The sequence below is a fragment of the Odontesthes bonariensis genome, chromosome 4 (assembly GCF_027942865.1).
Source record: "Odontesthes bonariensis isolate fOdoBon6 chromosome 4, fOdoBon6.hap1, whole genome shotgun sequence".
NCBI classification, from domain to species: domain Eukaryota; kingdom Metazoa; phylum Chordata; class Actinopteri; order Atheriniformes; family Atherinopsidae; genus Odontesthes; species Odontesthes bonariensis.
This window is the reverse complement of record NC_134509.1, coordinates 30,576,532-30,598,200: the sequence shown is the minus strand read 5'-3', so window position 1 is coordinate 30,598,200 and position 21,669 is coordinate 30,576,532. Positions and strand designations below refer to the sequence as shown.

Sequence of the window (21,669 nt, the reverse complement as noted above, 5' to 3'; positions counted from 1 at the left end):
AACCTGCAAAGTGTACTTTGTGCCCATTGACACCAAAGTGTTAAATATTCTACTCCCGTCATCAAAACTCTGGGATTTTAACACTTTGGCATTTGCTGTGTAAGAAAACATACATGTAAGCATTTCAACATCAAAAGGGGAAGTTTATTATTTTCAGAGAGAGAGAGAAAGAATGAAAATAGATGTAGCTCAACAGCTTCCTGAAATTATTAGAGAGTGGAAGCAGACTGATTTGTGTCTTTCCATTGCCTCATCAAGCCTGTGTCCAAACATGTCGGAGGAAACATATGTCTGCAACTTCACTGAAGACACTGGAACATTGAACATTCAAAAAAGGCATTCTGGTAAGTTTGATTTTTATTTGTGTTCCGTTTTAATATGGGCTATTTTACTTTGTCTGCTTTGCAACATGTCTCAGAATCTATCTCTTTAAAAAGTATACATATGAAACTAAAATAGATGTGATTGGTTATGATTTCACAACTAGTTACAGGTAGTTAGCCTTAAAAAAAAAGGGGTAAAAACGTCTGTCACAGCAGAATGATACCATTTATTTAAGAATTTTTGGAAACATTTTCTGGATGTTTCCGATCATATAAAAGGAATTCAGTAAAGCAGGTTGCATTTAAAGTAAACTGAGAGTCTTAGAGAGATATATTTACACTGACATGAAGGGTTTTATCCAAAAAAGACCCTTCAATTGTTATGAAGAATAAGTTTGCTCACAACACAGCCCAGAAGGAAGCCTGTACCTCTATTTTTACTTACAGCCTTCTTCTATATGAAAATAAGTAAAGGAAGTGAAATAGAAAGAGTATGATATTGTCTTGTTCCATCTAACACAAACATGATGTTAAATGTTATGTACAGGCGTAAAAGTGTTCATACTGGTTGCTGTGAGTGTTGGAATCCTGTGTGTCCTTCAAGCTGGTCTCAACATCTCCCTCCGTCTTTATCTCAGTGAGTTAAATCTTCTTTATTATCTCACACAGTATCAAACTTACGCTGACTGTCATAAAACTTGTTGGGAGGGTTTCTTTGAGCAAATGCTCTGAATTCTTCACCAAGAGGCAAACGTAACAAAAGAGGCTGGAAGCAATGAGGCTAGACATGATCATCATTGACATTTATTTTTTAACCTCAAAGAAGATCAGCAGCTTCCAAAATGACAAAACAGTGAGACACCTCCAAACAGGCCAAAGCTATTGTTTGGCAGTACACACCCACAGATGTATATATATATATACACATATTTCACATATATATTGACATTGGTAAATACATTGCATTGATATGTTTCCAACTCCTTTTTCTCAGCTCATACATTAACAACATTAAAACCTACCCATTTCTACCTTTCTCTGCATTTGTATTGCATCTTAATTTAAACACATTCCTTATTCAATCAAAGTTGAGAACGCACATACTGACGTCCTATAAAAGAAGTGCTGTGGAGGCCGGTTTCCTTTAAAAACAGAAGAGTAATATGGCCTCCACTAGGAACACACTCTGAAAGGTAATGTATCACAAAAATGCTTTTAACTGATCAAGCAAACTTTTCTTTCATAAACTATTATCCACACCTTGAATTAAAGTAAAAGGAAAAAAACTGAATGTGTGAGTGTTCTTGATATCCACCTTTTTACATAAAGGGTAAAGGTAGTTAGGAACAGTATGGTTTCCAATAAGTTTTTTTCAGCGACTGCTCTTCTGCCTAAGCTACGGGAATACAGGCTTTATTCCCTCAATAGTTACCACAACATTAACAATTACAACAAAATGTTAGAACTGTGATCTATGTCCAACTCAAGACTTATCCTTATAACCTTAGAAAAATCACTCTGAGACTTTCTTTGCTGTTTAGTTCCCTGATGAGCTCAGCCTCTTCCCTGTTTTACGTCAACATGTCCCCTCAGTATGGCGACCTCAGATAACCTCTGTTTTTGTGTTGTTTTCTTTTTCTTCAGTGTTTGACATTAATTAAATGTTCTGTGTACATCTTTCTGTGCTGCCAGAACCATGTGGAGACACTGAAGCTAACTTGAAAAACTTGACAATGGAAAGAGACGAGTTGAAGAGGAAGCTGGCGAGTCTTAGTAAGTGCAGAAATAAAAGCACCAACGTAACGTTCTGTTTTGTCCCTGATCACTTAATCTTGCCTAGGTTTGCTTTACACCTTTATGGACGAGTACTTGGCTGGACTGAGCCAATAATTAGCCCTGGTTTGGTATTGATTGTCTTTTAAGTGGAAGTGGTATCAGTCGGATGTGACAGAGACATGTTAAATACATTTATATTTTTTAGTATTGTTATGATGGGCAATTTTTCCATCAGCTACCGAGTACCTTTATTGAAAAATGATGCATGGCCATCTCTTTTTCAGAAATTGTGGCCATGAATAGATTGGCTATTAGACGTTTATAAAGCCTATTTCATACCAATTTGTTGTATTATTCTAACTGCTCAGTTTGACTTTTACATTCAACACTCAAAAAGCCCCTAAATAAGATGTGGGTATCCTATCAATGAGCAAATTAAAGGAAAAGAAAACAAGACACGGAAATCAAACATTCAGAGAAGATTTGAGAGGACAATGCAAACCATGACATGTATGAAATTGCTTTCTTAGTTATAGTTCTCCACAGAACTTACAGTATAACCACATTCTGTACACAAGTGCTGCAAGACATGCAGTAGATAATGTAAAAAAAAATACATTTATGAAGTTATATGGATTTCTTTCTTTTCTAAGAGAGTGCCAACACAGTTAAATTGTCAATGGTTCATTTTTAAATAACACAATTAGACATATGCCTCACAAATGCTAAACACAGGGTCTTGAAATGAGGTGTTACAATATTAGAGGTCCACAGTGTTTAAACAAGAGCAACAAGTTTTGATTTTAAGCTTGGAAATGTAAGATAGCTTGCTTCTCATTAAGGCATTTCTCTGAATCCTTCTGTCTACCTATGATTCATGTGTTCTACAAGTTTCAAACAATATAAGTTTCTTTATTTTATATCAATATATTTAGAGGAAATTATAGCAAGAGGATTTTGTAAATGTTTTTATGTGACTTTTCTTCTGTCTCCTAACAAATCCAAGCAGGCAAACTTACATTTCTGTTAACAGAGAGAGGCAGCTGGTGTTATTATCTACAAAGCATTATATTCTGGAAAGTTGAGCTGTTTGCTTTTTATTAACCAAGGAGGGTAAAGTCCTGGTTTGGGCAATCATTCAAAAAATGTTTTTTCATTCTAATGTGTCTAGGGACAAATCCTGAAATGCTTAGACAGAAGAGGTTTTGCAACAAGCAGATTTGGTGAAGATTTGTCTGACTAACCGAAGAAGTGTGGCACTATGTTCTGGCTTAATTAAACACTCGCACTTTTGTTACTGCCTCTTAAACAGCTGACTATTCACGCCAAGGATGGGTTCTTTTCAGCAATAGCCTCTGAGACTTTCTTTGCTGTTTAGTTCCCTGATGAGCTCAGCCTCTTCCCTGTTTTACGTCAACATGTCCCCTCAGTATGGCGACCTCAGATAATCTCTGTTTTTGTGTTGTTTTTTTTTTCTTCAGTGTTTGACATTAATTAAATGTTCTGTGTACATCTTTCTGTGCTGCCAGAACCATGTGGAGACACTGAAGCTAACTTGAAAAACTTGACAATGGAAAGAGACGAGTTGAAGAGGAAGCTGGCGAGTTTTAGTAAGTGCAGAAATAAAAGCACCAACGTAACGTTCTGTTTTGTCCCTGATCACTTAATCTTGCCTGGATTTGCTTTACACCTTTATGGACGAGTACTTGGCTGGATTGAGCCAATAATTAGCCCTGGTTTGGTATTGATTGTCTTTTAAGTGGAAGTGGTATCAGTCGGATGTGACAGAGACATGTTAAATACATTTATATTTTTTAGTATTGTTATGATGGGCAATTTTTCCATCAGCTACCGAGTACCTTTATTGAAAAATTGTGCATGGCCATCTCTTTTTCAGACAACGTGGCCATGAATAGATTGGCTATTAGACGTTTATAAAGCCTATTTCATACTATTTCGTTGTATTATTCTAACTGCTCAGTTTGACCTTTACATTCAACACTCAAAAAGCCCCTAAATGAGATATGGGTATCCTATCAATGAGCAAATTAAAGGAAAAGAAAACAAGACACGGAAATCAAACATTCAGAGAAGATTTGAGAGGACAATGCAAACCATGACATGTATGAAATTGCTTTCTTAGTTATAGTTCTACACAGAACTTACAGTATAACCACATTCTGTACACAAGTGCTGCAAGACATGCAGTAGATAATGTAAAAAAAAATGCGTTTACAAAGTTATATGGATTTCTTTCTTTTCAAAGAATGTGTCTAACACTGTTAAATATTCATTGGTTGATTTTTAAATAACACAATTAGACATATGCCTCACAAATGCTAAACACAGGGTCTTGAAATGAGGTAGAGGTCCACAGTGTGGCGCTATGCTCTTGCTTAATCAGTCATTAATGCTTTTCTTACTGCCTCTTAACAGCTGACTATTCACGCCAGGGATGGGTTCCTTTCAGCAATAGCCTCTATCGCTTTTCTTTGAGGGAGAAAAAAACCTGGCAAGACAGTAGATATGACTGCCTGCAGCGAGGGGCAGACCTCGTAGTTATCAACAGCAAAGAAGAACAGGTGTGTGTGTGAGGGACCAATATAGACAGTGAAAAAAATGTATCTTAAACAAGTGATCTGTGGAAAAATGTAATTTGTTTCTATGTTTTCCATTAAGAAATTCATAGAACTCTTCAGCCAGGTGATCTGGATTGGACTGACTGACCAAGAAGTGGAAGGGAAATGGAAATGGGTGGATGGGACCCCACTGACCTTTAGGTTAACACATTGTTTATCAGTCACACTTCTATTAATCAGTGTTAGTATCTTATATGTTTAAGTAATTTAGGCATTGACCATAGCCTGAATTTTTATAGCTGCTGTTTGACGATAATTGCCTTTTCGCCATAAAATTCACATTCATTATGTTTTTTATATTCCTTTTTTTCAGCTATTGGGCCTCCGGTGAGCCCAATAATTATGAAGGAGAAGATGAAGACTGTGGAGAGTTAAAATATTTTAGTAATGAAGAAGTCTGGAATGATGCACCCTGTAACAAAGCAAATTTCTGGATTTGTGAAAAGACTGCTGATTTCTAGGTATTCGAATATAAGGTTTGTGTGAACATGTTAACCACTTTCTACTAATGTGATAAGATAAGCTGAAAGTATTCAGACCTCTTCACTTTTTACACACATTGTGGAACTTTAAATTTAATCCCCCAAAAGTCATGTTGTCATGTTGCTGGCTGCAATAACAGTTGCATTATGACTTGAAAATTTGATTGTAGTTCATATATTTTAACATGCTACTGTCTGACTGTATTGAATTTCACTATTTGTTGATTAAACTGCTTACATGAAAAACCAAAGTTATTACGTGACTATATTATATTCTAAAAATATATTATATTATAATATATTGTATATACAGTATATATATATATATATTTATAATATATATATATTATATTCTAAAATCCTCACTCATTCATTATTTAGGACTTGATGTAACAATCCCCAAAGATAAGCACTCTCTGTGTCAGTGTCCTTGGCTGTGTCATATATTATTAATAATACATCATATATAATATTATCAATAGTAGACAACATTAATTATGATCCTTAATTGTTTTAGATTCTAAATATTCTTTTACACTGAACAGTGAACTATCTATAATCGTTTTTGCACCACAAGTGAATTAATCCTGAAGAATATTTTATTACCTAATAATTGGGAGGGCATTGCAAATCAGTGAGTTTGAGAGCTCATATCATTTCAGTATTATCACATTCTCAATCACTTGCTGGTTCCACACCATTAGCCTCCAAAAGACAGTGAAAATCTCCTCTGAAACTGTTGGACTTCCACTCAGATTACTTTCCGCTTTGTGTGACCAGCAGAGTCTGAGGATTCTGCCGCAGCATCCTACTGGACCCCTCACATGCTCTGTTCTCAGCTAAAAACTTAAATACAAAATAGTTCAATGTAACATTTTTGCATTGCTATATCTTAACATATATAATATACAACTTTAAAAATCATGTTTTTTTTTAACCTCATAGCTTACTTTTAACCATGTTACTTGAAGCTACCGTCGGCGGGTTTTCAAAATTCCGAGTCTAAAGTCGGAAAAGTCGAACTGATACAACTTTCAGGTCCCTCCCCCTCTGTGGACGAGGTTGTGCACGTGAGTTCACACTAGTGTGCGTGCACACAAGCTGGGGGCAGACTCACGCTCAGCATGGAAGACGTGGTTGGTGACTGTTCTGCTCAGATAATAGATCAATAATAAACCTAACGTGATTGGTTAAAAACAGCCGGGAGCGCTCGATTTTTGCAGACACGATTACAGGCTTCAGAGGGAGCTACAGAATTCGGGATTTTTTCTAAACATCCTATTTAATATTCTCCTTTCAGAATCCCATGACAGTTCAAGCTAATATGACTAAAAAAAAGTTGCCGACGGCAGCTTTAATGTCCTGAAAACATCTGCTGAAACGTGACTTTTTGTCAAGAGGCATATGAGACGATGCGCATGACCACTGTATGCGCAGGATCCGTATCCTGTTGTGCTTATGAAATAACTTGTATAAATAACGAGGGGCTGAAATGTACATTATGGGATTTTTGGAATAATTGATCATACATTGTACAGAAGGTAAAATTATTGTACAAATACGACAACACTACCACAATTTGAACTGGATAACCACTAGGGGGCGATACGGACCAATCTAAATTCATTTCCGGAAACAAAGAGCGACCTAACGTCCAATCAAACGAGAGCTCCCTTTTAAATATTGGCTGATAGTTCCTTGTCCTTGTTAACAAGAAACCACAATACCAACACTGACTATTCCTGTCAAAACCGGGATTCTGGACTTTAAAAAACGATTTTGAATCTAGTCAGTGGTTTTTAAGCTCCTACTGCCTTTTGTCAACAGTCGTTTCATGGGAACCCAGGAAGGAGACAGAAGTAAGGCAGCCGACTCCTCTGTCCGAGTGAAAGCTAACGACACGTAACGCTAATTTACAGCTAACGCTAGCTACTGAGTGTCTTTTGCTTCCCCATTTTTACTGAACCTGATATCAGCTATTCATATCGTAGAGCTGGTTTTATTGTAACGATGGTACGTCGCCATTTAACCTGCTTCGACAGTGTTCCTGGAAGCAACGATTAGCAACGTTAGCTAGCTACTTTTTAAGTTAACCTAACTGACAAAGTTGATGTAAACGATCGTAGAGGTGACTCCAATGTTGCAGGTCGGTTTGTACAGTAGTTTGCTTTTGTTTAGCCGCCCCCAATTCGTGAACTTCGACATTGATTCAATGAAACCTATAAAAGATCCAATGCCAATATAATCTGTAGTTTTAGACAGTCTAGTTAGCAGTTGGTGTAAGGGAAAAATCTCTCCCCGCTCTTAAGATGAAGTTTGCCGGGCAGTTTCTGTTTGATCAAAGTCATCCCCCAAGACAAGGCACGAACTTATCTTATAAATGTTGTCTAAATAAGTTATGTACCAGTAAAACTCATACACGTAGACATGCTACACCGATGTCTACGTTATGTTGTGCACCACATATGGAAAATGTTGCATAACCGACAGGATTACAGCTGTTATCAACATTACTTTGAAGGCTTTCCTGAACATGTTCCCTTTTCTTTACAGATTGGGTTAATGTGGCTAATGATCTACTCAGCAAGTGTCACATAAACTTGAGGCTGAGGAAGCTGACGGACTGTAATGCAGATGTTTTCATTGCTTTGTATGAAAACATCTTTGGGGAGAAGGTTCCAGGTAATGGATCTACTAAATGTCAATATAAATGAGTTTAAAGTCAGTTTGGTTAGATGTGCCAAATACTCACTCTTTTCTCATGTGTAGTGATGATAACTTTTGAAGAGTAGCCCCGATGGAATCAATTCTGTTTTGTTTTTGTTTTTTATCTCCCTCATACTTGCAGACAAATCTAATCATTTACTTAAATTGCCAAATAATGGGTAAAAATAACCACGATTTGTTGCCATCTCAAGCAAATTTAATTCCAGTCATTTTGTTATCAACTCTGAAAATGAACAGTGAGGATTTAGTGGAGCATGTGATCTTTGGAGTGTGCCTAGTATGTCAGAAATGCTTCCAAAGACCAAACATGCCATTATGAAGTCCCTGAGCTTGTTCTTGTATTTGCAAGTACAAGGAAACGGTTTAAATGAAAGCCCAAAGTATTTAAGGTAGTGTGTGCGAATGCATGCTTCAGTAAGTTTGGCCTTGTTCATCATATGTCCATATTTGACTGTTTAACTGATGTCATGCTCACAGGTTTGGTTGTTCACATTTTTATGTTTAGATTATATTGCATCACCATGCAGTCAAGAGGATGATGTCCATAATGTTCAGTCTGTGATTGATTCCCTGTCATTGGATTATCTTCAGATCAGTCTCTCACACATTACAGGTTGGGGAAAAAAACTTTCATTTGTATCAACAAAATGTGACGGCAAAGTTGTTTTTTTTTTTTTCTTCTTCATCATTTAAATTATTACAATTCATATAGTGACTGTGTGTTCGCAGGAGAAAATGTTGTCAGAGGGGATAAAGAGTCTATCAAGAATCTCCTGGAAATCTTCGATGGTCTCCTGGAATATCTTAATGAAGAGATTAATGAGGAATCACAGAATAGTGGTAAATTGTCTCTCATTAAATGACCCGATTATACCTAATTTTTTAAGATGTGTGTCTATATATGTATATATGTTTTGATCCTCATTAACTGCCTGCTGTTTCAGTGACTCAGTGACTTTTTGTACCTGAAAGGCATTTAGAAAAGCCTTACAGTATGTTACAGGAGTGAAATTTTGATACACTGTCTTGCATCTTGTTGACTTTGAGTCCAACTTAATGCGTTTCTTCCTCTTTAAAATTTGAGGAAGCTCATCACATGCTACAATCACAAGTGTTGCTTTTGCTCTTGAGCTTTTCTTTGTTCACTGTTTAGCCCTCTCGGTCAGCTTTGCTGTTCTTTCTCTGTTTGTTTTCAGAAGAATTTAGTGACACTCTCAATGAGGATGAACCTGGTGAAACCAAGGAACCAACGAGTCTTGATGCCATGGAGCGAAAGGAGTCAAAGCTGGAGGGGACGTCTGTGTCATCCAGTGTAGAGTAAGAGCTTGTCTGCACTCCACAAACACTAAGAAACACTAGGTGACTTTATGAAACACAAACAAATTCCATCCCATTTGTGATTAATTTAAAGGGGTTTATGTTTTATAGCAGCAACAATCATACTTTGCTGCTGTGACTTTTGTCAGACTCCTCAGAGATTGATGGGCTCTTAAGATTATTATTAATAGTTGCCTTGTGGAAATGCATTTTTTGGGTTAAAAATATGCCTAATTATCAAAACGACTTAAAAGAATAACAACTTTAACTACCCCAGACTGTCAGACTTTACACATTTCTTACAGCATTTACAATTACATTATGACATCATGGGTGCACAGCAGCTAATTCAATAAACAATGAACCTGACAAAGATGTCAATGTGAGTTAATGAGAACGGGAATTTAAGGTATGCTGTTGCTTCTGATTTAAAAACCCAAATAACTGAAAATATAAGTATATGCATTAAGTTCATGGCAAATTACCAACACCTCTCTCACCCCACAGTTAACCAACTCACAGAATAGAAGAAAGAAAGAAAGAATAGAAAAATACTTTATTCATCCCCCAATGGGGGAAATTCATGAAAGTTTTTAAAGCTCTTAACGGCCTCGCCCCATCATATTTATCTGAGCTTTTAACAGTGCGCAATCCTGGTAGAGCTCTGAGGTCAACAAATCAATTTTTGCTGGAAGTGCCCAGGTCAGAATACAAACACTTGGGTGACCGAGCCTTTTCTGTCGCTGCCCCCAGGCTCTGGAATAAGCTCCCCGTTGAGCTGCGTCTTATTTCTGACCTGGGCCTCTTCAAATCTAGGCTAAAAACCTACTTATTTAGGATTGCTTATAATACCCAGTAGTATGATGGCACTTTTATCTTATTTCATCTTATTCGATTTTGTTATATTTTATTGCTTTCACTGTTCTTTTATTGTTTTTATTTGTTTTTACTTATTCTTCTCTTTATTTATTACCTGCTGTAAAGCACTTTGGTACACCGAAAGGATTGTCTGTAAAGGGCTGTATAAATAAAGTATATTTACAAATAGATTACTATGATATATAATATATACACTTCTATGATATATACATTGATATATGTACAGAGCTAAGTAGATTGAAAAGTTTACAAGGTGTACCTTTAATCACCTTGAATTCCTTTGGAAATAACCTAAAGTAAGTGTAACTAACTGAGAACAAAGTAACTTAGATTCACAGCCACAGACGTCCTGCTCGCTTCAGCTTTGCTTGTCTGATTGTATTTGCATGTAAAATGAAGGAAGAGAAGTGAGCTTCCACTGTTCTAGCGACCTTCTGAAAGTTAATCAGCCGCAGTTTGTCTGACACTTTGCTGCATTTAGTATTCAGTATTGATAGTCATGTCTGATTTTATCCTGTTTGTAAAAAAACAAACAAAAAAAAACAGCGTTATGAACTTAAAAAGAGACTCTGAGAATGTTTTTTTTCCTCCACATCATTTTTAAATGTATCACGTGTTGATGTGATAAAGGAAAAAGAAAATTTAAACAAATTTAAAATGTTTGAACAGATGATCTTTTTTTCAAAAGGGACTTGCAATAGCAATACTTTGATGGCATTATGGAAATAGCTTTTTTGTGGTAGCGCCTACAATAACAGAAGAAGTGACGATTAAGTCATGCTCTACACCTGTTAAGTAACTGTAGTGTCAGTTCTCCTATAATGACAATTTATAAATGTTTGTATACTGTTATAAACTGCATTTACAAATCGGGTTGCAAGTATTCAATGAGGACATCTGCCCTGACAAAGTCAAATAATTGACCATTTAACATGTTTTTTCAATGCCACAAATTAGTTTTTTGTGGAATTTTACTTATCAGAGCAACTGTATGTCAAGTCGAGTTTATTTGTATAGCGCATTTCATGTACAAAACAATTCAAAGTGCTTTACATAAAGTAAAACAAGCATTACAGTGGGGAGAGTGGAAGAAGCATTAAAGATACATAAAATAATATAAAGAGAAACAAATATAATAATTAAAATTAAATTAAAATTATTAAAAATAAGCAACAGTTTAGATAAATTAAAAGATACCTTCCAGATTCCATGCATAGACACATGAGAATGATTTAAAAATGCCTACCTTTGGTGAAAGTTTAATCTCCACTGGCAGTTTGTTCCACTTGTTTGCAGCATAACAGCTAAATGCTGCTTCTCCATGTTTAGTCTGGACTCTGGACTGGACTAGCTGACCTGAGTCCAGCTTGGCACCAGTAACTTGCCATAGTGCAGTATGAACCTGTGGTAGATTATCTAATTTCCTTTTTCAGATCTGCTTTCCAGTCCAGTAAACAATCCCTCCATTCACTGAATGCCGAAGACTTGGGATCAGCTAGTGAGCTCATTGAGTTGGGAGTCTCTGCACACACATTTACGGACAAACAAGACGGTAAAAACACGGCTCATCTTTGCTTCTGATATTCAGTGCTTTGGCAAAATGTCTTCTTGTTTTTATGCTCACGGTATTAACCACTAAGGCGTCTCCTTTAGGTTTAGTTTATTCTGTGGTCATGTTCTGGTTTTGTTGATTTATGAATCAGTCAAACCTTCTTGTGTATTTGTTGGAGTAAACAGTGGCTACCTGATAACTTGTATGATTCTACTATAAACCACAGTAAAATGTAGACAAATTCAATAATAAGTGTTTTCTAATGATGACTTGAGACACTATTTTCTTTTCATTTTGATTTTTGTCATTTTGCAAGGGTCAGTTGTCCCCGTCCAGACCTCAGATGCAGTCACTCCCTCGGATCCCGTGGACATTAAGGAACTTCCACAGACTGAACCGATGCACTCAGCTATCGCTTTACAGCCACCAAACCAGGGCGACGCCCCGAACGGTCCTGCCCTTCGCCCACAATCACCCAACCATCTTCCCGCAGCTACAGGCCTCAGTCAGGGGCTGTCAGAGGACGCTTCTCCTGTCACAACAGAGGTAGCCTTGTAATGCAGTGTGATGAAATTAAGTTTTCCTTACACGTGTCAAGTCTTTTTGCCATCTAGTCAACATTTCATAGGTAAATCACTCAAAACAGGAATTGCCACAGTTAGACAGTACCTCGTTGTAAAATGACCTTCATGAACATGCAGTGACGTGCACCTGAGCACAGCCGTGGGGCTCCTCATCTATCTTAACCTCTGATCTGCTTCTATAACTCAGAACACATGGGAACACCCACCATGTTGAAACTTTTTACCCATCACACAGACCAGCGTGTTCTGCTAGTCTTTAGTTCGGTTTCTTAAACCTTTAGAAAGATTAAACTCGGCACTAAACCATCTTCATCTGTAGTTAATGTTCGTAGTTCATTGTTCCTTTGATTTTTCTGTTTTCACAGAACTCTAAACTGGTAGCGGAGGTTGTCACCAATGGAATACAGTCTTCTGCACTCTGCCTGTCACCTGGTGAGTATGAATACAGGCATCTTTGGTATCATTGATCATTAAATAACAAAGACCTTCTACATCTTGATGGAAGTGATTATGACTGAAAATCTCCAGCACAATGAGGTGTTGCTTCCTTCTTTATGTTTAACTTCCAGCTGTGAGTGAGAAGTCTGTATCCAGCCAGCAAAGAGGGAGGGCAGAGGTGGAGGGGGAGTCGATAGAGGTACGAGAGCAGCACCCTTCTGCTTGTGCAAGTGTTGACACATGAAAGCATGTTGGAAATTCTGTTGTTTGAGTTTTTGTTCTGCTAATACACAGTCTAGCTAAAGTTCAGGTTTATATGTGTATGCAGTGAGGTGTATGGACCCACAGGCAAAATGGGGCCCAAAGGCACATGAGGAAATCTGAACTGAGTTCATTGAGTCCACAGACAAAATGGACGAACCAGAGTTTAATGAGTCCACAGCTGGTTAATTTCAAGACGCCTCCGCGCGTCTCCGTGCAAGACACTGAGATACACTGAAAAACAAACTCTTAAATAGTTTTACCAAATAAGGTAGATTTGATATGGGACCTTACAGTCAGACCATATCTTTTGGCTTTACGCCTGGACCAGTGGCCTTGAATCTTCTTTAAAAGTAAGGGACTTTCTCTTCCCGGGAGAGAGTTTTTCGATTTGACCACTGACTCTCCCAGAGGATGCATTTTGTGTAACTGAGACGGACCTGATGCCAGAAATAAAGATTTCTTTTGTTCGACTACGTCCGTTTCAGCAGCTTTCTTCATCACTCATTTTTTACACCGGTTTTTGAAGACGACCTCTCTCAGAATTTACTACAGCAGCTCGTTCATTAATGTTTTTATATTCATTGAGATGTATAGTGGCATACAGTAGACGGGCATAAAATCAAATTAAAACAAATTCTTTCACCAAATATCAGCCGACTAATGGAGGTCCCAGGAGGGTCTTATTTCGTACCCAGCCAGATGTGCTCTTCCTCACCCTGCAAAATGAGACGATGACCACCACCCCATCACCACCTGACACTGAGGAGGAAGATGAGGAGGAGGATCTGAGTTATACACAAAGATTTAAAGACAGAGGGATAAATCACAGACATAGGACAGGCCTTGGGTAGGTCTTTAGAGTTCAGTTGTTTAAATATTATATAAGTTGGATGTCCTCATTAATCATCTATTATTTTTATGTGAATACGATGCACTAATGTTCTCTTTGATATCACATGCTCAAGCGGGAGCAGGACAGCACGAGAGGGTTTTGAAGAGCCTTTGTCTTACCGCAGACAGAGGAACAAACAAGCAGAGGCAGAGCTGCATCACATATCTGAGAAACTCTCCCATCGACTAGAAGAACTTGATCAGGTATATTTAGTAACTCACAGAGGTTAGTCGGGTTTCAGCTCATGAATAGCTTTGTCATCACTGTTTGTGGTTTTTTTTTTTTTTTCTGTTCGATCAGTTTTGTAGTGTTGAGGCCCTTACACACTACACACGGGTTTTTTAGGGAGTTCTTGGTTCCTACGCAGTTTTAAAAAGTGTCAAATTTAAATTAGATTTGAATAAATATGGAGAAGTGGAAAAAGGTCAGTTTTTTCTGTTTAGTTTTTTTAGGATAAAAATCTGAATTTTATTTTATTTTTTTTTTAAGTATTTATCAAGCAGGGCGCTTGTCAGCATTATATCTATATATATTTGTTATAAGGCTGCATGTTTAGAGTTTAAACCCACAGACACCAGGCACACTCATGGCCGAAGGAGGGTTTACATCAGGTGGAGAATGGGTTGTCCCTAATCATTAGGTTTGCCGTTCAGTCCAAAAAGTAAGAACTGCACTGAAAGTGGGAACCCTTTCAGTGCGTACTTGTATCATTTTTTTTATTTGTGTGATAGCTTGTAATGCAGACACCCCCTACCCGAACCAGGGTTTGAATCCCAGTCCTGCTTTTCTTACCTCTTTTATTTCTTCCCCTACCCGAACCAGGGTTTGAATCCCAGTCCTTCTTTTCTTACCTCTTTTATTTCTCCCCCTACCCGAACCAGGGTTTGCATCCCCACCCCGCTGTGACTGGTGTGCAGTTGGTGAGAGGCTGGTTGGTTATCGCACTTACTCTAGCACTAGTTTTGCTCTTAGCTGTTTGGTATTAGAAGGAAATGCACTTATGATTTCTTTTGACCTGAAGTTCTTTTGCCTACCGATGTTGAACGCACATATTGTAAGTCGCTTTGGTTAAAAGCGTCTGCAAAATGACCGTAATGTAATGTAATGTAAAGCTGTGTTTTGTGTAATTCCTCTAGATGCTTAAACGAGTCTTGGGTGAAAGTGGAGAGTCCAGTGAGATCAGAGAGGAGGATAAGCAGTCCCACCACAGTGACAGCGTCATGGAGTGTCGGAGGACTCCCAGACAACACATGGGTACATTCTAGCTAAAAACTCAATTCTTTGCAAGCAGCACTTGTGTTTTTTACACCATTAATGTTGACCTACAACAGCTTGTCACAGCCGTTAAAGGTAATCCTGAATATGCTGCACGAGAGGACTTGATGTCTTGTGTGAAACTGCAGGGATTTAGAAGATAATTGGCTAAAACATGAAATATACTGAGATGGGCCTTCCTAGAAATCTTGTGAAATACTTTTAAAAGTATTAAAGTGTGTTGATTTATAACATTTAATAGTTTCAGGAACAACTGAGACCGAACCCACCCAACGGACGCGCTCCTTGTCGCCCTCCCCTACTCGCGTCCGTCGCTCCTTGCACGGACCGTTGGAGGAAGCCATGGCAGAGGCTTTGAGCCTGGACGATGGGAGGCAAACAAACCTCACAATATCTGATCTTTCACGGCGAGGAGAACAACGCCACAGGCCGTCTCACAGGAAACGTAGCGCGGTATGTTTTTCTGTGTACTCTGTACGATATAACGATACGACTGCGATTCAGTTCCCAGATAATTCATCATGTATTTCAAATAGATTCATTTAATAACAGCATAACCTCTGCAGTGTACGCCATTAACACTTGTTAGAGTTGGCAGACAACTTAATAGATTTAAATGCTACACTGAATTAATATTTTGTGGACAATAAAGGCTAAGAGTGGTAGTTATTAATCTGTAGCACCTGTAAAAATTAATCCAGATTAAAGAACCTTTTTACTGCTGTATCATCTCTGACCTGAAGATGAAATTTCTCATGTTCTGTGTTTGGAAAAACAAACAACCCTCTTTGATGATATCAGGAGAACAAGGCCTTTGAGGAGGAGTTGAGAAGATACGAGGACAAAGAACGGACAGAACTACACAAGGCTCGTCTAAAAGCTCAGAAAGCTGTAAGTTGGTAATGTCATTTCTGCTGTAGTACGAGTAAAGCAAGCACACCTCCGTGTCATTGAAAGAATAAATTGGAAAATATTTACATCTTGCATCCCCAGAAAAAGCAAAAGAAAAAGACAATTCGACTTCATCATTTTACCAGGTTAAACTTTAACACTTCTGTTGGAGGCTAAATAAACATAAACAAATGAATTAAACAAGAGCAACCAAATAGACTGTATAAGATTAAATAACCTGGTTATTTTAACCTTAATATGTAAATTGTTTACTTTTAGATTTGAGGACAATCACGTTGATTTGTTTATTATATTAATCATAAAAATATTGGCTAATTATCCATTTACAATCACGTCTGCCAATGCACCAGCACTTTGTTGAACTATGAGCATCTTAAAGATAGAAAAAGCAACTTTTTTAAAGTTAAAACTCAAAATTCTTTCTGATCTTTGTCAGTAAGTGAAAGAGCAGATTTACAAAGACATACAATTGTCTTTTACACCGTAGAGATCGTCACAAGTATTAACAAATAAGAACCGTCCATAATCGTCTACTAAGACGAGAGCTAGTCACTTCAAAGTTGGGCCGTGTCCCACAAACTTCAGGTAAATATTTCTTGCAAATTTGTCCATAAGTGCACTTCACTGCAGTTCAAACCTTCAGATGTGATGAAAGTACATCAAACTGCTGCAAAGTGGCAATTATAAAGTTACAAGTCTGCTGTTTGCGTCCAAGAGTTAAACAATTTGTTCTAGTGGGCTAAAGCTTGGTGGTGTGTGTATGCTTAGGAGCAAGAGTACAGAGAGGCCATTCTAGGGGAGGTTTCCCAAGTGGCGAGGCGGTCGCCAGTCAAAACAAAGACTCAGCACAGGACACATCAGAGCACACACACGACAGGAGGACAGAGACACCAGGAACCCACCAGGAAAGTTGCACCAAGTAAGTTCAAAGATGTGTTTACTGTGTGGAGTTCCTTCATATTAAACGCGTCTCACAGTGATTTTCACTTGGACTTAGGAACAGACCTGAGTAATATTTCTATCATCCCATAAAGTACTAGATGCATCACAGTGAGCCCATACTGTATTTTCATGCTGTTTTTCTCAACATTAGCTACAGGAATTTATTGTTAAGCTCTTTTTCTCCATTTCTGAATGTGTTTTCTTTTTTTTACTAAATCAATATTCTTACCAGAGGCTAAAACAATAACCCTTCAGACTGTTATTGTCAACATTGATGGCCTTCGGTGGCAAAATGATGATCCTAAATCCATAAATAGAGCTTCAGGCTGGCTGAGCCACTTGCCAGCCCTTAAAGTTGCTCCTAGCATTAATTAGCCAGTACTTCGCTCTACTGTCTGTGTATTACTAGCTGTGTGCTCCTTGGTTTTAGCTGGGATTTTTGGCAAGACTGGACTGTCCTTATCTGGGCTAATGTCACCTTCTTCACTGGAACATGTTACTGGTGTCATTGTCTTCCATTGTCCCTCAATGGGACTGTCTAGTTGTAGAAAAGGGGGGTTTGTTAGTTCTAATGTTTTTTTTTGTGCGAGGAAAATAGTTGGGGAATAAACAGATATCGATGCTCTGGCATAAAATGTCCCCATCTCTCTCTCTCTCTCTCTCCAGTGAAAGTGAAGGAGAATGAGCTCCTCCCTATGCTCCGGGAGGAGTTGCCTCACCTTCACATCTCCCCTCATGCCCTCGGTCGGATGTGGGAACAGCAAATGCAGCAAGTGGACAGACTCCATGCACTGTCGTCCTCTCACAGTCGGCCTCGTAGCAAACTCTCCAGTCAGGTAGGTCGAATTCAATGAGAGTGCCAGTGCCTGCTGCATCTATCCCTTTAGAATCGTATCATTAAACATTAAACTGTTTCAGGTGGAAGAAGCCCAGAGGAAATACGACCTGCTGGTGGAGCTCGTCCATAAAGATCAGGACCACAGCAGACGCCTGGTGAGCATCAGCACACAGACAGATCCGTTCACATGTAAAAACCTGTTTAGCAAGAGGTGCAGTCCACGCAGGAACACCCTCACCTGGCACACTCTGCACCGGAGTGCTTCTCATTAAGGTGACCAGTTACAAGCTTAAAATGTTTTTCCTCCAGAGCGATTTTAAGGATCGAATCCAGCAGCAGAAGTCGCTACAGAACAAGCTGAGGGAACAGAGGCAGCAGGTCGCCCGCGCCAAGAAGTATCACAGCGAGTACCATGTTCAGCACCGCGCCCGCCTGATGAGGGCTCGCACTAAGGAGGAGAGGGTGGGTAATAAGGGCCGGTCATAACTTTGTACCAAAGTTATTGGACTAAACATGCAACTAACAAATACTTAGTCACAGTTTTCATCATTTGTCAAATTTATGAGGTGTTTCATGTGTGTATTTATGCTCAATGCTTCCTTAGATCTTAAGCAGATTAAAATAAATGTATTGAAAGAAAGTGAACTAAGACACTTTTATCAGACTCAAGCTGAACGTTTCTACAAACTACAGGAACTTAATGAACATTAACATTCATTTCATCCATCTCCTTTTAAAACCAAACATCATTTGTCAAGTTTGCACCCCGTCTTAAAAAGACGATAGTATGACCCAGTTGTGGTTGTGTGTATTTTTAGATGTTTCGGCAGCTATTTGATGAAGGTTTGGAGTTACAGAAGATGCGGTTAAGAGAACAGAGGGCTTATGCCAAGGAGCAGCGACTGGTGCATCAGAGACAACACCAGGATCAGATCGAGTCCTTGGAGAACTACTACAAAGACCAAGTGAGCCGCAAACACAACAGTCGCACGTACTTCTATGTAGTTTCCAAACTGACTGCTCATTTCCAGGAGTTGCATGACGTTGCTTTTCTCTTTTTCAGTTTTCACTACTAGCAGAAAAACTTGCACAGGAGCGGGAAGAGATCCAGGTTCGGAAAAAGGCTCAAGAAAAAGTAAATCATTTTCATTTTTAAATTTTAGTCTTTCTTTCAAAATGCTGGCGGAAAAAAAATACACATTCTGGCCTTATCTGACCCCTCTGTGTCGAATAGAATATTCCAAGTGGTTTGCCTTGCAGTCCAGCAGAGGGCGAGTGTTTTTAAGATTCCCCTCACTCTATTTTGACAAAAAAAACTGAGGATTTGCCTGCCACCCAAAGTGTAGAACCAGCAAAGAATAGAATAGAATGACATTAAAGTTTCATCTGATTGTCCTTGCCACACATCATGAGTCTGTGTCTGAATGAAGCTTTGAGGAACATAAACATAAGAGCGACCAAACCGTTATTGTTAAAGGAATAATCCAGAGTAAAATGCACTTTAGATCAATTTACGGGATGTTGGGAGTACATACGTTGAGTTGACATCAAAATCATGTCATTCGGATGTGTTTTGAGAATTTCGATTTGACCGCTGTTAGCCTGGAAGTGAATGGGGCAAATCATGTCACCGCTACAAAATACTATTTTTATACCTCTTCTACAGCTCCAAACAACATAACACTTACGTGGTAGTGAGTAGAGGGTCCCTAAAGCCAAACCGAAGTGTCCCGAGGTCTTCATGTGGTCGGATATAGAGTCCAGAATGAATTTAATCAAGCCAACCTTTCCGGAAATGTGTCTGCTGCAGCTACAGACCCTGGTGAAGTTGGTTTGATATTGGTTTGAAAAAAAAGACACCTTATTTCATCATTGTGAATATCTGTCGAATATCCAATATCAAACCAACTTCACCATGGTCTGTAGCGGCAGCTGCAGCAGACACATTTCCGGAAAGGTTGGCTTGATTAAATTCATTCTGGACTCTATATCCGACCACATGAAGACCTCGGGACACTTCGGTTTGGCTTTAGGGACCCTCTACTCACTACCACGTAAGTGTTATGTTGTTCGGAGCTGTAGAAGAGGTATAAAAATAGCATTTTGTAGCGGTGACATGATTTGCCCCATTCACTTCCACGCTAACGACTTTTGGCTAAAAACGGTCAAATCGAAATTCTCAAAACACATCCGAATGACATGATTGTGATGTCAACTCAATGTATGTACTCCCAACATCCCGTAAATTGATCTAAAGTGCATTTTACTCCGGATTATCCCTTTAATCCCCTTTTTTTTTTTTTTTTTTTTTTTTTTTTTTGTAGGTTTAGTCACCTAAACCTCCTTGAGAAAGTTTTCAAATACGTCCATCTTTTTATATTTACAGGCTCTGTTAAAGATGAAGCGAGAGCTGCGTTCCCGGATGGAGCATGAGATCGGTGAACTGCAGAGAGTCATCGTCCAGAACGATGAAGACGACCATTTCCAGGATCTGGAGGTCCAGAGGCTGCGCAGTCGGGTCCACATGGCTTCCTTCCAGTACAACACCAGCTATCTGCACTGACGGGAAAGCTGCAGACGTTGTGTTCAAAATAAAGGCTGGTTAACGTAGAAGGAAAGAGCTGCACTGGACCTCAGCTGTTCATAACTAAGGGTACGAGAATCTGATGCATGAACAGTCTCCTCGGGCATCTTTCTCCAGAGTTTTTTGCACAGGAGCAGGAAATTTACATGAGACCTCACAAATCCTGATTGCTGATTATTAATGAACTAAACACAGTAACAAAATGTAGCTTTGTCCTAATTTAGCTAAATCTTCCTCCCACCTCAGCTGCTACACCTGAACTTAAGACACCTTGGACCAAGTCCCCCTTTTTCCTTGGGTTGAAGAAACTAACTAAGAATATTCTAACTCCCTGACTGTACAGGAAATGTGTGCTCTCATTGTGGAAAAACAGTAAATTGTCATTTCTCTTGCCAAAAAAAAAGACCAGATGCAAAGTTGCTTTGTATGAATGTTACACTGACAAAACTTAACCTACTAGACTTTGTACTTTTCCACGAGATGTCTTCCTTTAATGTTTTAATCATGCCAGTGGATTATTTATTTAACTGTAATGTTTTTTAATTAAGCTGGTGTGATCTGATCACCAAGGGTAATCAGTAATGATAATCAGTCCGTCGCAACTTCACCTTAACCTGCTTCATTGTGATTGTTTTCCACTCCCAACATGACCTTAAAATGTGAGTTTTGGACCATTAGACCGAGAGTCCGGTTCATTTAAACACTATCTGACATTGTGAGCATCCATCTGCCCTGTCAACCATTAAATGTGTCGACTCACTCTTTACTGCAGTTTCAATGTGTCAGTGAATTGCATGACGTACAAATTTATTTAGTGTTTTAAGATTTATGGTTGACAAAACAAAAGGATACATTTTTACTTCCAGGAAGTTAAGTTGTAGCTGGCCTTAAAACAGTTCTATTCATACAGCACAAAGTTCACCAAGACTACTTGACAAAGAAACCTAACGTTTCCTTTTGAGAAGGCACTCGGCATCAACTGGGAGGGAAATAAAATCCCACTCCCTTTAGAGGAGGAAGAACCCTCCAGCAGAACCAGGTAAAGCAGCCATCTGCCTGAACAGGCTGGGATGAGGGGATGAACGCTGTTCCAACCACCAAAGAGAGATTATCTGGAAACCAAATTCAATTTATTTTTAAATGGTCATGGTTCATGTGACTGGTTCCATTTACATCTCTATCAAATTGTGAAATGTATAAGATTCCTTCCACAGGTGGTAATGGGTGCCCATGAAAATGTTCATA

The 21,669-nt window shown here is 38.6% G+C and overlaps 2 protein-coding genes across 3 annotated transcripts in view; both read left to right on the top strand.

Annotated features, from left to right (window-relative positions):
• Positions 1 to 5,430, top strand: part of LOC142379152 (uncharacterized) — a 32,550-nt gene extending 27,120 nt beyond the window's left edge. Inside the window, exons 30-36 of the mRNA XM_075464285.1 lie at positions 158 to 344; positions 871 to 960; positions 2,016 to 2,096; positions 3,629 to 3,709; positions 4,536 to 4,681; positions 4,779 to 4,879; positions 5,052 to 5,430. Of these exons, the coding sequence (XP_075320400.1) occupies positions 158 to 344; positions 871 to 960; positions 2,016 to 2,096; positions 3,629 to 3,709; positions 4,536 to 4,681; positions 4,779 to 4,879; positions 5,052 to 5,199 (834 nt within the window). The 3' untranslated portion in view covers positions 5,200 to 5,430. The remainder of the gene's footprint in view (positions 1 to 157; positions 345 to 870; positions 961 to 2,015; positions 2,097 to 3,628; positions 3,710 to 4,535; positions 4,682 to 4,778; positions 4,880 to 5,051) is intronic.
• A 1,464-nt stretch (positions 5,431 to 6,894) lies between these two features.
• LOC142378919 (centrosomal protein of 95 kDa-like) lies at positions 6,895 to 21,190 on the top strand. 2 transcript variants are annotated; one of them, XM_075463910.1, is made up of 21 exons: positions 6,895 to 7,079; positions 7,774 to 7,902; positions 8,453 to 8,560; positions 8,677 to 8,787; positions 9,144 to 9,264; positions 11,577 to 11,695; positions 12,018 to 12,241; positions 12,645 to 12,711; positions 12,849 to 12,916; positions 13,635 to 13,828; positions 13,947 to 14,076; positions 15,010 to 15,127; positions 15,390 to 15,601; positions 15,950 to 16,039; positions 16,829 to 16,979; positions 17,669 to 17,838; positions 17,921 to 17,995; positions 18,150 to 18,302; positions 18,659 to 18,805; positions 18,904 to 18,975; positions 20,227 to 21,190. In XM_075463910.1, the coding sequence occupies exons 1-21, from the start codon at positions 7,055 to 7,057 to the stop codon at positions 20,401 to 20,403; spliced, it is 2,661 nt and encodes an 886-aa protein (XP_075320025.1). In that variant the 5' UTR covers positions 6,895 to 7,054; the 3' UTR covers positions 20,404 to 21,190. The 2 variants fall into 2 exon arrangements, with proteins under 2 accessions (XP_075320025.1, XP_075320024.1); XM_075463909.1 differs by having other exon boundaries at positions 12,012 to 12,241.
• Positions 21,191 to 21,669: the final 479 nt, after the last annotated feature.

Excerpts from the sequence above, each read along its gene's own strand:
- LOC142378919 (XM_075463909.1), top strand. The coding sequence starts at position 7,055 with ATGGGAACCCAGGAAGGAGACAGAA. Across the intron at positions 9,265-11,576 it reads TCTGTGTCATCCAGTGTAGA|ATCTGCTTTCCAGTCCAGTA; the intron begins GTAAGAGCTTGT and ends TTCCTTTTTCAG. Across the intron at positions 11,696-12,011 it reads ATTTACGGACAAACAAGACG|GGTCAGTTGTCCCCGTCCAG; the intron begins GTAAAAACACGG and ends TCATTTTGCAAG.